This window comes from Brachyistius frenatus, unplaced genomic scaffold, assembly GCF_029030835.1.
Source record: "Brachyistius frenatus isolate BFR_SWC_R1_liver_20210118 unplaced genomic scaffold, ASM2903083v1 Contig_50, whole genome shotgun sequence".
In the NCBI taxonomy this organism is placed as follows: domain Eukaryota; kingdom Metazoa; phylum Chordata; class Actinopteri; family Embiotocidae; genus Brachyistius; species Brachyistius frenatus.
The window spans coordinates 2316403-2331612 of record NW_027210649.1 but is presented as its reverse complement, the minus strand read 5'-3'; the positions used below and the strand labels follow the sequence as shown (position 1 = coordinate 2331612).

Here is a 15210-nt window from a genome sequence, read left to right as displayed (position 1 = left end):
TTAATATATTCAGAGCTATTAGATTATCAGGAGCATACTGTATATTAAACACAAACAAGTCATGGTAATTAAAAGGCCTTTATTTCCTATTTGTTTTTACAGAACTGGTAACACATATGATAAATTTATAATAAGTTATTTGGTTCCCTTGATAACTTTATAAGGATCCCCAACGTTTGTCCACATAAGGGTCAAGAGGAGTTTGTGAGCAACGTTTGCGTCCAGTCAAGGGCTAAAGCATGCGATCCACAGTAGGCACAAGTACTGACATGAACACGCGCACCACGACACTAGACACGAAGAAACACAGCTAGAGGACACAACCTGACTGTCCTCCGATGCTTTAAAAGATGATGAAGAGAAAGAGGTGGAAAAGGAAAAAAAAAAAAAAAGAAGAGTCTTGAGGATACAGCTGCATCAGGGATGAGAGGTGGAGGACTAAGCGCTCAAGAGGAGGGGTTGGGGTAGGGTGGGGGAGAGGGGGGTGGTTTGGTTCGGTCCTGCATGTTTGGCAGTATACAGTATGTCCACGTTGTAAACATGAAGGCCGGCAGTCTTTACGCTCAGCAAAAGCAGATTCAGCGGAGACCCCGGCGAGCCTGCTTCCTATTCAGCACAATGATACGGATGGTACATAGACGGTCACACGTAAACGAGACAAAGACGCAAACGGAAAAGCAAACGTGGAGGAGTACGGTGACACGTCTCTGGCATCGACTCAAACACAGTCCTACATTCTACATCTGAGGTATACATCACGACAAATCAAAGCGACAGAAGAAGTGATTACACGTGTGCACAAGAATACAAAGAAGAAATACAAAGAGTAATAGAGGAGACAAGACGACATGTTTCAAAGTGGTGTCTTTACCTGCTGAGAGGCTCCTCAACATGTTTTTGACAAGGTGGGAAATGAGTTTGCGAAACTTTGGATGGATTCCCTTTTTTAAATCCCAGCGTTTGTTCAAAAATAAAAAACCCAAACACAACTGTGCGAGCGGTGCTCTGAGACTGTCTCTGCACAGCCGAAACAGTTTCAGATGCAGTTATGCATAAATTATTCAACATCTACACAGCCATCAACAGAACAGATTGATCCTCATATTTAAATTACGCTTGTTGTTTGAGTTTGATTATAGTCATACACACTAAGATGTACATTTAGGAATGAGTAATGTGTCCCATGCGTGCAGACCTGCACTGTATATTGTATAATCCGGTGCTGTGTTTTCGCAGCACGTCTGCTAAAGGGCCTCACACTCCATCTATTTATCCCACACACACACACACACACACACCTGCACACACAGCTCCCAGTCTCTGTCCCCCATAGAACTTGTCCGGTGGTCATGTGACTGTGGTGACCCGAGCAGTGAAAGGAAATAAAAACAACAACAACAACAACAACAACAAAAATCTCTAAAACTGTGCTATAAGTTGACCTGTAGTCACATTTGCCTTCATCATCCGGTGTGTTGTGTCACTGTTTGTTTTGGCTTTGCAGATTCAAACAGTGGCGACGAATGCAGGCAACTGTAAATCAGGTACTGGCAGTATTTTTGAAAATAAATCAATAAATAAATGAATAAAAAAAAATAAAAAAAAATGCACTGAAATCTTGTACTTAAACTACACTTAGTGCATTATTTGGTCACAGTCAGTAGCTTTAATGGGACAGTGAAGGGAGATAATATTGCATTAGACAATGTGCAGCATCGTGCAACACATTGAGGATCGTTGCCCGGAGTGATGTGGCAGTTTGCTTCAGAAAGAATCCGGTGACTGAGGTGAATTTAAAGGAAAAGCTCAACCATTTGGAAAAAAATCTGCCGAGTTGCTTTCTTGCCAAGACTTAAATGAGAGGAATGATAATCTGTCTGTTAAATTTGAAGTTTAACACAAAGACTGGGAAACAGGAAGTGAAGAAATATACCTACAAGCACCCCTAAATCTCACCAATCAACACCTTACATATCATTATTTAATATGTACACAATCTGAAATGTAAAACAACAAACAGGGGACTATTTCTTTTTGTCCAGTCTTTTCATCACCACGAGTTTCCCTAACCACCGCCGTAGACTGGTTTGAGCTGTAGAGGTGCTGGTAGAGACAGAATAGCAGTCTCTTCCTGTTTCTTCATGCTAAGCTAAACTAAGATAGTCAGCTCCAGCAACATATGGTAGCATATGGTATAACTCTGCTAGTCTAACTCTTGGCTAAAAAGCAACAACAACAAAAAAAGCCTATTTCCAAAAAGTTGGAACTATTCCTTTATTTTCATTTCATGCGCATGTCATGAAACATATGTCTGTTGTTCAAAATATTTTCCACCATGTGTCTGAAAATCATAACTATATGCATAGTTCTATGGGAGGGATTCAGGCTTTAAACTCCACTGGGTTCCACTGTTTTAAGTTTCTCTCTTTTTTGTTGCTTGAGCAGTTTGCTTAAAAAAACGTCCTGACAAAAAAACCGAGCAGCGCGAGCCGCCAACCACCAGCAGTGTGTTTTTGATTGTATGTGTAGTCACCAGTACATTCTTCTGCTAAACTGGAAGAAGAGAAACCAGAAGAGGGACCCAGTTTGGTTCTTAAATTGCACTCAGCCCATGAATAGAACACACTCTCGAATATATATAATTGTCGCATTATTATCGAGAACCTATTGTGATATTATATCTATTATTTATACTATCAAAACAAGTCATATACATTACGAATCACAATACTGTAAAATCAGCTACCTCTATGAAACAAGGACATCAACAGCTCTGAAAGTAGAAAAAGACACACTCACTCTACTAAAACTCACAACTGTTCTCAATGCTCACATATACAGTAAAATGGATTTTGCCCTCTTGATGAACAAAAACCACTGAAAGGAATGTAAAAGAGAAACACTGGCCGAGCAAAATGAAGACATGTCAGATTTTTTTTTCTTTATAAATAAACTCTAGCGACTCAGCTGAGCTCTAAAGAGTTAGTGCTTGAGTTTTATGGCTTTAGTTTTATCTTATTCATTTATCTTGTATACACGTACACGTATTTATATAATAAACACAGTAAAAGAGACACAGCCGTGAAGTGTTTCAGGTCATTTAAGTAGAAGAGAAAAATAAAGACTTCCAAGTAAACAAAGAGGGAAAAAAAGAAGGGATTCCAAGTTATTTGTGTTTGCTGGAATGGGATTGTTCCATTTTTTTTGGCCCCAGGAAATGCATTTGACCTTTTTTAGAGATACGATCCAACACACTTCATTCTGGGTCAGCACCCGCACAAATAACGACTCCTATGATCCGCCTACAGATCGCAGTTATTCAATCTTATTCTAATTAGCTTTATCAGAGTAACGCTGTGTCAAACCCGCTGATAGAAAATAGTTATGGACTTGGAGATCCCCTTGTTCCAAAAAGTTCAAAACATATTTTTGTTTTTTGTTTCCTAAAGAAAAAAAGAAAAGAAAAAATCAATATCGATAAAATTCAGAATAAGTCGAACATTGGCCTTCAGAAAGGTGCTGAAACAAAACAAATGGCAGATAAATGGTCGAAAACAAAAGCTTTTGATCACAAGGAGTTAGATAGCAAGCATGCGGCTACATTTTCATCCTACATGAACTCACACACGGCACTGGACGACACACTTGCTTAAGAATTTCAGGCGTGGAAAGGTTCTTATTAGTAATAGTACTCTAATATTTGTATGACATTCTCTCCAGTGACCCTCATGGAAAATAAATACACATTTGTTTCATTTAGAAAATATACAGTGCATCTTTTTTTCCCTTTCGTTGTGTTATTAAAATGACAAATGACACCCATTTACGTACACGAGATATTTTTGCTTCGTCTCTAAAACATGCTCTTATGTACAGTATTTTGTATAAACATGCAGTATCAACGTGTATGAACTATGTATATAGGCAAAACTACACACCAATGGTTTGCTTGATTGCTTCCATGCTGCCTTTTCTTTAGTGTTGCTTCGTCAACTGAAGGAAAAAAAATTATGATGCGCGATGAGAAACAGAAAATCTGATCTGTGGTGGTTGTAATAAAAACAAAGAAAGAGTTTCCAACAGAGAGAAAGAAACAAGAGCCAACATTCATGAAATTGCCAAAAAAAAAGCTGTGGTAATGTCCGAAAGGTTGACTCCATTTGCTTTACACTGACTTACGGTTGCACACACACACACGACGGGTGTTTTTTTTAGTTCTTTTTTTTTTTTTGCTGTTGGTGATCTCAAGCAGCCATTTTTCAAAATGAATAATTAGACCAGAAGGGAAATATATACTGGGGTCCAAACACTCAAGACATATCAGCGCTTTAACTGACAAATAAACCTTTTCCAATTAAATCAGGGCTGATGAGTTTTGGGCAAACAGTTTGGAGTGTGTAGAGACAAAGTTCATCCTCAAAATGTCGCTTCAACAGAATATCAATTTACAAATATTAGAGAGCCGAAGTGAACTTCTGGGTTCAGCTAGAAAGAAAACCAACTCATTTCAAATGACATAGACATTTGCAGCATTGCTAATAACTAAACTACGTTACTTAAAATACTAAAGCACAATCTAATGTTGTTGTTGTTGATTCGATATTAATGTTTTTAGTGGCGTTAAAGATACGCCGTCCCCCATAAGTCCGAGACACTCGTGGGCAAAACGTCACAGCTTAAAGATTCTTAAAGATTCAAGAAGAGCGTTTTGGTGAATTTATGGATTTGGCTGAAATAATTTACATTGACAGAAGTACCTGCACTATTGCACTTCACATTTTTTTCAGTGGGAGCTGTTGTTTTTTTCTGTTCATAAAGTAAACCGTATTTAAATTGAAAAAAAAAATATCATAAAGGTTTCAATACTTTTAGGATTGACTTGCCTAAAAACAGATGAAAGAAATTCTGAAAGAGATTATACTGAGCTACAGAAGCTAACAGGTGTTAGCATCGGACTTGTCTTCGGCTCTCTACACTGAACCTAATAATTCTGCGAAGGAGTCAGGGAGCAGCACAAGATCGAAAAGTGTCTCTTTTCTTATCAGAGTCCATTTATACGAGGAGACCTGTCTGGCATGCCACACGTGCCACAGAAAACTTCAATCTCACAACATTTCATCACAAAAACAAAACAAAACAAAAAAAACTACAAAGAACAGCGTCAAATTACCACAGAACGGAAAAATACCCAGTAGTGCAATTCAATTTAACAGTTTGGTAAGCTGTGTATAAAGTACACACGGATCAGTGCCTTCTTCCAGACCACGTCCTTGCAATCAGGTGAAAGATGTACTATCCAAGCAATTAAAAGACATAAAGCAAAGCTGAGGTGAAACAAAGAATAACAAAATAAAACTGTTATTAATGCAATCCCTTGCTTAAAAAAAGAAAAGAAAAGCACTTGTTCTGAACATAAATAATTAAAGCTCTGGTTTCTCAGCATATTTTAACAAAAAAAAAAAAAATTGATTTAAAGTGCTTAAGGACTAAAAGCGTTTGAAGTTACATAAATTAAAAAAAAAAAAAAAAAAAAAAAAACAACAACGGGAGAACCAAAAGGAAAAAGAGATAGAAAAAAAGAAATAGAGGAAAGAAAGAAATGAAGAGAACAACACCGCTAACTGGAAGGCGTCCCTGGTAGTTGAAAATTGCTTATTTTGTTACTTGGAAGGCTTGTCTCCTTTATGACTGTAAGACGGTTATAGGGATTCCTTTGAAGTAAAACCCTTGTGTCAAGTCCATGACGAATGGCAGTAGCACTGAACAAGTGAGATACAGAATCAGAGGCGTTGGGAGGGGAGGTGGGAGACTGCAGGCAGCAATCGACACCTTGTAAATATCATGTCATTGGTGGTTGGACTCAGTCTGTGTTGTACCCGCTCTGATATTTCCACGCTTTTTGTCGCTCGGATGACAGACGCAGCCTTTTTTTTTCTTTTTTTCTTTTCTTTTTTTTGCACACAGTCAAAAATACACAAACACCCTTTTTGTTTATCTTTTTTTTTTTTTAAGAGAAAATCCACGATTCCCTCCCGCTCCCCTCTGACACACCTTTTCATGGATAAACTGACACTAGTAACCGTGAGCCTTGGGTCACCGAAAAAAAAAAAAAAAAAACAGCGGTCAAGCTTTTTGAATCCAACGCTTCTTTCTCATCCAGTGGAGTATTTGAATAATAACAACCCGTTTAGAAAAAAAGGCATGGAGTTTCAGTTTTCCTCTCAGTTTTCCTGAGACGATGGGTAGAAGGTCAACTAATCAAAAAAAAGGCAGTGTGTTTGTGGGTAACCGGATATGTGCCTATCCCTACTTCGCTACCCAACTCTAGGAATGTATTTCAAACTAACAGAATGATAACTGGCAGGTGTGGAACATGGTGCACGATACACCTAAGGAATGGACCTGCTTGTGTTATTTCTCTATCATATGGCAGTATAAAGCATTTTATTATTATTTAAGCGCTATACTAAGCAAACTGTGTCACTAAAGGGAAGGAGTGAGAAGTACAACATGAGTGAATGTATGTTTTATCCCCTCTATCACCAGATTCCCATATTGCACTCTTTTACTGTTCTTCATCGTCTACTCTGTATTCTTATTTCATGGAACCACAACCCCAATACAAAAATAGATCTAAAGGAAATCAACGGAGTATCTGTCCATCCTGTAACTTGTCTTCTTTTTTCTGTGACATGACTTAATATAACATTTTTAAACTATATTTCCCATCATGTCGAGTATGGATCTTTTTGAGAGGTGGCAGTGGGAGAGGAAGGAGGTGGTGGTGGTGGTGGTTGGTGGAGGAGGAGGAGGAAGGGAGGGGATGTACAGTTGGGGTGCTCATCTGGAATATACACTGATATGTGGGACCCTGGAGGGGGGGGGTAAATGATGGAAAATGCATGGGGTGGGAAGGTGTGGAGAGGTGGTGGGGAGTTTACTTCTTGGCATTCAGGGCTGCGAGGGCGGCATCCACCTCCTCCTCTGGCTGCAGTGGATGCCACTGGGCGATGGGGCGACGGGGGTTGGCCAGCATGTCGGACCAGTGTTTCAGCCCAGCCCCCGTGGACTTGCTTCCCACCAAGATCTTCCCGATTGCATCGTTCTTGCCAATCTTGTCGTAATCCAGCACTGTGATCACAGCTAGGATTTTCTGGGAGAGTCGGGGCAAAGCATTGCAGCAAGGTTCAGAACGACACGAAGACTTTACCGGAGGCATATCAGGGGTGGAAAGAAAACTCAACTCAGGGCTTTTAATTGTTTTGTAAAATGCGTAATGGTCCAGTTGTGGTAGCTGATGTCAGTGGCTTGAGGTTTTTTTGTTTTGTTTTGTTTTTTTTGGTTGGATGGTGGCGACTGGGACTTGCTGGTGAGATATAACTTTGGCGAGTATGTATTCCAAGTTACGTCGCTTGATCAACATCAACACCTGAGTTACACACATTTTTGTGCCACCTGTACGTGCACATTTGCGATTTGAGACGACCGCTACAACGCTCATGTCTGAACATCAAATATGAGGCTGCAGCCAGTTAGCCAACACCTGTAAAAATCACAAATCAACATAATGCATCTCATTTACTGTGACAGATTATTTCTTGGCTTGGAGCAAGAAATTTCAGGAGACCCTTTTGGTTACCTGGCAAACCTCAGAGTGAAGAAGTGACTTTATACAAAACTAAGCTCACGGGCAGTGGCGGGCAGTAGCTTTATATTTACCAGGTGGACCATAGACTGGTGTCAATCTTCTGATTTCACTCAACCTATTCCTTTAAAAGTCACAATATGAGAGTCATGAATCAAGTCAGCAAACTGTATGTTAGTCACACAGCATCTATGTGTCTGAAGTTCACCAACATTAGCCACCATAAGCTAACAATCATACCAGACCAAGCAAAACTGTAGCAGCAAAACTTGAGTTTTTTAAAAGCAACAGTGCAATTTATTGCTAATGAATTTAACTCTAACATTTTTGAGCGGTAGATACTTTTATGCCTTGTTTTAAATGTTAAAAGCTGCAACTTAAATATAACGGTTGTCATTTTCTATAGGAAATAATGATCGCAATCATTAATGCAAGTACAACCAATTTCAGAAATATTGTCACGAGCTTAAGATTTGCTCAATTGCTGTGATCGCTTCACACTGTAGGTATTCTATAGAAACTCTACTTTACTGTACTGTATAGTTGGAGTTTCACAGTAATTAGGAATCTGTAATTACTGTATTTCCTCTTAGAAATAGTACTTTTTTACAGCAGCATTCTGCAGAGCGAGTCTGTACCATACTGTGGGACTCCTGATAAATCTTAAAGGATCTAAAAAAAATATAACTCCATGTCCTTACCTGCATCTGCTCAAGAGGAATCTCAAAGCTGAAGGACTCGTTGTAGTACGGATTCAAAGTGTTCTTCTTCACCGTCGTCTTCTTCTTCTTCAGCCTCTTTCCGTTCTGCAGCAGGTTTATTTTCACATACGGATCTGAAAACAGGAACAGGGTGTAAAATCATGACACGTTGATAAAAAAATAAAAAAAAAAAAAAAAAAAAAATCCCAAATCCTCCGCACATGCATGTTTGGGTCGCAGTGCTGTGATGCACCAACAGATGGGGCCAGTGCTGAAGCCAGGAGGAGTGACGGCTGCTGCATGGTGAGTACTGTGGCGTCAGCACGTGAGCAGAGCAGGACCGACCTAATGGCTGTGCTCAGAGGCACGCTCTTCTACACGCCGCCGTCTCGCTGCAAAGCAAGTGTCTTTTTTTGTCCACATCGAGCACTGAATCAGCATCAGTTGCGTAAATGTGATATTAAAATGCAATATATGGTGTTCTGTTCTGAAAATGTTTGACGAAGCCCACCTGACAATCCACCCACGTCCATTTTCTTCAGGTTCTTAGCCTCCAGAATACAGATGGTGAGTTTGCCAGCAGTGGGGACGTAACGCAGGGAGATGCAAATGTCACCCAGCTTCTCTGGCTGTGAGGAGGAGGTAAGAAGACAAAGTTAAATGAGGTCAGAAGCACAAACCTCCATCTCTTCTCTGCTGTACAATACACAAACACACACACTGTGCCTTTTTAATATGCACTGTCAATATCAATAATTCCTGAACCTCATTATTCATGGAGTACCAGCAGGAATTATGTTTTAATTACATCAAGTTGGTCTTTTCAGAGTTAATAAAATATCTGAGACTGTGAGTCAAATTAACAGTGGAGAGAGTATTTCTTTTAAAGATGGCTCCGGGGAGCAGGTTTCATTGATTAAAATTCGTTTTTCATATTCCAGTGCAGCTTAACAGTGAAAGCACCTTTACAGGCCGCAGGAAGACAGAAGAAGCAGCACGGCATCACGGATATGTTGATACATGGCGAGAAACCGCAGAGGAGAAATGATAGATATGTTTGAGATTTGAGGTAATATAGGAAATGTGTCGCATCTATATTTTTGGTTCATCAAGTTAAGGAGGTCTGACAGCAAAGCGCGGCTTTGGAAAACTTTGGGAGAATGATTGCAATAGATGACCAACTCTAACTATTTCTAAATGTGAAGAAGAATTTCCTCTACCTCAACCACAGCGGTACAAGTGAGGGTTACATGTTTATGAGAGGTTATGTCGTCTTGGTTAATGTCAAGTTGCCGAAACAAAGACGGCCCAAACTACGTCAACGTGGCTTTAATAATGACATAATTGCTCGAATAACACTAAATGACAAGAGTCACCCACATGCATGGGGACTCCTTCATGTTCATGACGGGTGTCGTGTCAGTCTTTTGAAGTTGCCCTTGAAAAAGGCTTTCTTAAATTGGCCTTTTAATCTGGCAAATGTCCATTAGTGTGATTTGTATGTTTCTGTGTGTCTATACTGTACATTAGTTTATTAGGTTCAGTGTTGGTTGACATTGTTGGAAATGTGTAAAATCAGTTATATGTGTTGTAAAGGTGAGTGACTATATTATATTATAATGAGAAGTGTTTCTAATTTTTTATCCTCCACATTTACATACTTGATCCAGCCGTGTATACACAGAGGAAACGCCTCTGTAAATACTGTAGTGTTTTGTATTAGGTAGTTGATTTTCCAACTGTTTCATTTACATTTGTTATTCTGTTGCCTTTTGCTGATTGTGGTAGGTGTAATATGACTAAACTGAATATTATGAGAACACGGTGGAAGTAATGCAGCAGGAGTCTGCAGAATGATAAGTAGGGTATTAAAAAACACCGTCCTTACCTCCTCTTGATCTGCGCTGTCCAGGTCTCTCCACACCTCAAGGGGCTTTGCCAGGTCAAGGGTGTTCATGGGTATTTTAATCTCTCCGATGACATCATGTTTGGAGAAGCGATCAAAATCGTAGACGGACATCACCAGTGTCTTCCCTCCCATCTCCTGGAATGGTATCTGAAAGCCAGCAACCAATCTAATTTCACTCATTTCTATCAAACTGCAACACAAATCACACATTTCTCAGCTTTTGACAAAATCTGTGTACTCAGTATAAAGTCAGCCAGACCGAGCAGTATTGGTTGTGACTTTGGCCCGGAGCTCAGGACCGTCCGGCATCCCAAGATGCTGCTTCAGCAGAGCTGCCTGACTTTGACAAGGTAAAGCTGTTTGAATTGTTTTTTTATAGAGCTGTGTCAGCAGGCGAGGCGCACCAGAGGTGGCCCTCTCTTTTAATGCGATTCTCCACCATGCTCTTCTTGTCAGACGCCTTCAGTGAGTCTGCTGCTTTTTATCACTGATGGCCGGAAGTGTTGGAGTAAAAAGAAATAGGAGATCTAAGTAACTTCTAAGCTCTACAAGAAAGGAGCAGGCGTTCACCTTTAGCAGGACCTGTCTGCCCATCAAATAGCTTGACAAGCATGTCGTTTTAATAAATCATAAGGGAAGGGCGACCACCTTTCAGAGTCAGCTTACCTTGAAGGTAAAGGACTCATTGAAGACGGGATTCAGTGTTTTCTTGTGAACCTTTGTGTCGAACTTCTTCTTCTTGTCAGGGAGGACGAAGACCTTGACGTAGGGGTCCGAGGTGCCGCCGCTGTCCATGGAGAGGAGATCAGCTGCTTGCAGGATTCCTACAGCCAGCTGGGGAGGAAGGAATTATTTAATTAATATACCAAAACAATATATATATTTCTAAAGCTCAACCACGATTAAATACTCGTCCTTGATTCAGCTTGTATTTTGGATGATCAACAAAGAAATTCCAGTGAAATGCCAAAAACAAACTATAGCATGAGATGCTAATATATCATACGTACTGAAAGGTCCTGCTCTAACTGTGATGAGTTCATTTGGACAAAACAAAATACATAAAATAAACTACTCATGTGCTTGCCTTGTTCTCCTGGAAGTCATAATCGATGGAGTACTGCAGCTTCCCGAGCTTTTCCTTCTCCTTCACTTCTTCCTCCTTCTCGTCTCCGGTCAGTCCCGGCTCCACATCATCTTCTTCGTCATCGTCATCCTGTTGTTTCTGCAAAGACAGAAGGGGGACGGGCACCAGAAAAAAGGAGTGAGAGGACGTTTGTGAGGCGGCAGCTGTGCTGAACACCAAGCCTCGGGCATCAGCAGTCGGGTTAGTCACAGCACCTACCTGCCACTTACCCCCATGTTACTTAGTGCAATCTGTTCATCGATGACCACGGTTGCAACCTGACTTGATTTCACTATTTCTTGGGTGACACCATTTGCTTTTTTTTTATTATTTTTTTTTATATATACATTTTATGAGTATTACAGATACAGATGTAATAAATCTGCTCCAATCTGAGGAATATCTCAACTACAAAATGTCAATATAATAGAACTCTACGTTATCGTGCAAAGGATAGGGAGAGGCAGAGAAAGAGTAAAGGAGAGAAACAACAGAATAAACAGTCAATATACAGGGAGTGGACAGAAAAATAAGAACATCTTACTTTACAAAGCAATCTAGTACCGTAGCTCTGCAAAACCTCTGGAAGTTCTCTTTTTCACTTCAGAAATTAGTGATTATGAAATGTCAAATTAATATGACCCACTTGTGTAGCTGCCAGTAATAGTGATATTACAGGGAGTGGACAAAATAACATAGCAGGAAACAGGACTTTGTCTTTGAAGGGAACAGCCTTGCGGTCACACAGGCAAGCTACACAATTCACAAACATGACTCATCCCCAAATGAGTCATATTAAGTTGTTATAAACAAAAACAAAAATAAAAGTCTAAAAAGTCGTGATGGTGTAACCCACACAGGGGAAAGCTGTATCAGCAATGGTGAGCCAATATTTTAAGTGTTCACAAAAGGGAACACTTCAAAGTTTACGAATGTTGCGCTTGCAGAGCTACGGCATTACTGCATTGCACTACAGTGCTCGATGTCCTTGTTATTTTGTCCACCCCGTGTACAGGATCTCAAGTAGAAGCTGATTGTCCTCACTGAGAGGAAGTGAAGGACACAGCAATGAGGCGTAGATGTGATTTGATCAAACCCCTGACGCAGTGATTCCTGAACTTTTCTCCAAGAGCTCTCAAACTTGCTACAACTGCAGGTGAAAGTCGTCTGATGACGCGAGCAGGCAGACAAATAGGTTTACTTCATGCCAGACGATTTTAACGTCTGCCGTTTATCTCCTCCCAAAGTCTCATTAATGTGTTTACTCTGGTTTTGTTGATAGGATTTAGCTCCTATTGTTGTCCTCTGGCCTGACTAAGTGAATTACTGAAAGATTTCACAATCTATGTCAGATTTTTCAGCCTGATTGTGCCTCCTGGTCGTTTGCTCGAACAGAAATCAGCAGTTCAATGACAGCGAACGGCTCCTGAGATAATCAGGGCACGATGAAGAGGAAGATAAATCAAATCTTCTGTTATCCTCCATCTTGCCTTTACATCACACCCTGCGACTCTGCAGTGTGTTCATCTCTTTAGAGGCGGTTACGACTAATCGAGTTGAGAGCAATTTGCTCTGATATGAATATTAAAGTAAAAATCTCCTTTTCGGGAACTGTAAGAAGCTGGATAGTATCTCAGCGTGGCCTACTTTCCTACAGCTGTCTTCTTGAAAAAACACTGATGTCTTCGTAAGACTGGAGGGTCCAGCTATTCACTGATGAGCTGGAAGAGGAACAGGGCACACACACATACACACAGATAATACACACACTATCACACACACTGCACTACATACTGTCCTGTATACACACACACACACACACACACACACACACACACACACACACACACACACACACACACACACACACACACACACACACACACACACACACACACACACACACACACACATTTGCTTACATGCCGACTCTCATGCATGCTTAAAAACTCACTCTCTCTTTTTCTCACACACACATTACTCACAACATCCTTCTATGTGGCATTCTCTAACTTTATTGTGCTAAATGCTTTTCATTCAAGCATGCCAGGCCACACAATGCAGAATCCAAGTTTATCTCTGATGGCAAATGTAAATGGATTATCTTGTGATTTTTCTGAAGAGAGGTAAAGGATATGTATTTTAAATAAAATAATAAAACTTCTGGGCCCAGAAATGTCTGTACATATGTTCTGAGTGAAATGTACACATCCATGGCGGGATCATGCTATATTGAGAATTTCCAGTTCTTCTCAAACTTCCAGTGGGAGTTCAAAGATAAAGACATGGTATGTCTGAATGAATGCCCGTCGGTCAACTCCATGAGGTTGAAAAACAAGCCCGGTGATGAGTTTTTTTTTTTTTTAATTATTAAACAGACTGTATGTTAAAACAGTTAGCTGTAGCCTTAGCGTTGGATCGACTGAAATCAGGCCTCTGCAGTTGACTGCAAATGTGGGCAAACATTCTGGCCCACCATTTCTCCTCAGTGAGACCCGGGTGTTTCAGGGAGAGAGAGGGCATCAATGACTGTCACCTAGTATGTCAGCAGCATGGGTCATCCAGGAAAGTTACTCTCAAGTCAAGTTGTGGCCATTCAATGGTACCTACTGCAAGGGCATATGCTGGTCTTTGTCAAGAGGTACAAACAGCTTTATCTGCGGTGGAACTCGGAGCGTGTTTGCACAACCGGGGTACAGCGAAAGAATTTCGTACCCGAGTCAATGTGTCTCTGGAGAAGAGTTGATTTGTCAGTTTTGTGGTTGTGCTGCACAATCGAGGCCTTTCATAGCGGAAACATGCTCTAAGCTCTCAGTTATGTAGCTATTATTTGACAAATACCCAGCTTACCCCTTGCACATGCATGTTAGTGATCACTAGTGAGTTGCTCAGTGCACTCGTCATTCAAAGGCTCAACCATAGGATGAGTTTCATGTTCATTTCAAACCATAGACAATTAAACAGATTTGTTCTGTTGGTTTTTTTTGCCAAAAAATTGCAATCTCTAAGTATTCAAGACATAGCAATTGGTGCGGCATATCAGTTCAGTGGATTTTGCGAAGCAGCTTAATCGCTCCCATAGATTCCTCAAGCACCCGCAGCACCTAAGCTTGCAAAGAACTAAGGAAGCCATAGCACTCATTGTCATCATCACTGCAATCCAACCCCTTTCGAGCTCAGACCAGCCCCCCCCCCCGCCCCCCAACCGCTCCCATCCCCCTCCCCCCCTGCCCTGGTCTGCGCTTACTCAGAGCGGCCAGGGAGGGGTGCCGCGTGCTATCAGACCTACCGTAGGCAGAGAAGTCCACCACAGTCAAGATACACGGAGCACACATAAGACACAAAGCAGGAAGGAGGAGAGCAGAGACAAAGGAAGAGATTGAACTCACAGCAGACACCAAATCACAGCAAATGCAGTCAGCTACACTGTAGGGAGTGAGGAAAATGACAGCTCGAGAAGCCTCCTCATTAGCATAATCATATCTGGTGCAGGAGGGCTGTTTGGTTTTAAAAATAACTTCACTTTTAGATGTATTCTTATGGGACTGTGTCAAATCATCAATCAAGTATGTGGGGAAAAAATATATAATTACAGGCCCCGAACAGCAGCATTGTGCGAAACACTAATTTCGATAATTACTCCTTTATGACTGTAAGGAAAACAATGGTTGGGCTAAAGTGATAAAAGTCCTGTCATTTTTCACTCAACTCCCAAAGCACGTGAGAGAAAGAGCAACAATAACATTCATGACAAATACATTAAATAACAAAAAAAAAAAGAGAGAGAGAGAGAAAATGAAAATAAATCATGAAAATCATGGCGGATAAA

At 40.7% G+C, this 15210-nt stretch overlaps 1 protein-coding gene across 5 annotated transcripts in view; it reads right to left on the bottom strand.

Annotated features, from left to right (window-relative positions):
- Positions 1-5532: 5532 nt before the first annotated feature.
- LOC138624333 (synaptotagmin-2-like) overlaps positions 5533-15210 on the bottom strand; it is a 58577-nt gene continuing 48899 nt past the window's right edge. For 4 of the 5 annotated variants that reach the window (XM_069704440.1, XM_069704441.1, XM_069704442.1 and 1 more), the window contains 6 exons: positions 11343-11480; positions 10922-11089; positions 10235-10402; positions 8858-8975; positions 8347-8480; positions 5533-7153 (listed from right to left, as the gene is read on the bottom strand). In XM_069704440.1, the coding sequence (XP_069560541.1) occupies positions 6938-7153; positions 8347-8480; positions 8858-8975; positions 10235-10402; positions 10922-11089; positions 11343-11480 (942 nt within the window). In that variant the 3' untranslated portion in view covers positions 5533-6937. The remainder of the gene's footprint in view (positions 7154-8346; positions 8481-8857; positions 8976-10234; positions 10403-10921; positions 11090-11342; positions 11481-15210) is intronic. The other variant, XM_069704444.1, reaches the window with a different exon arrangement.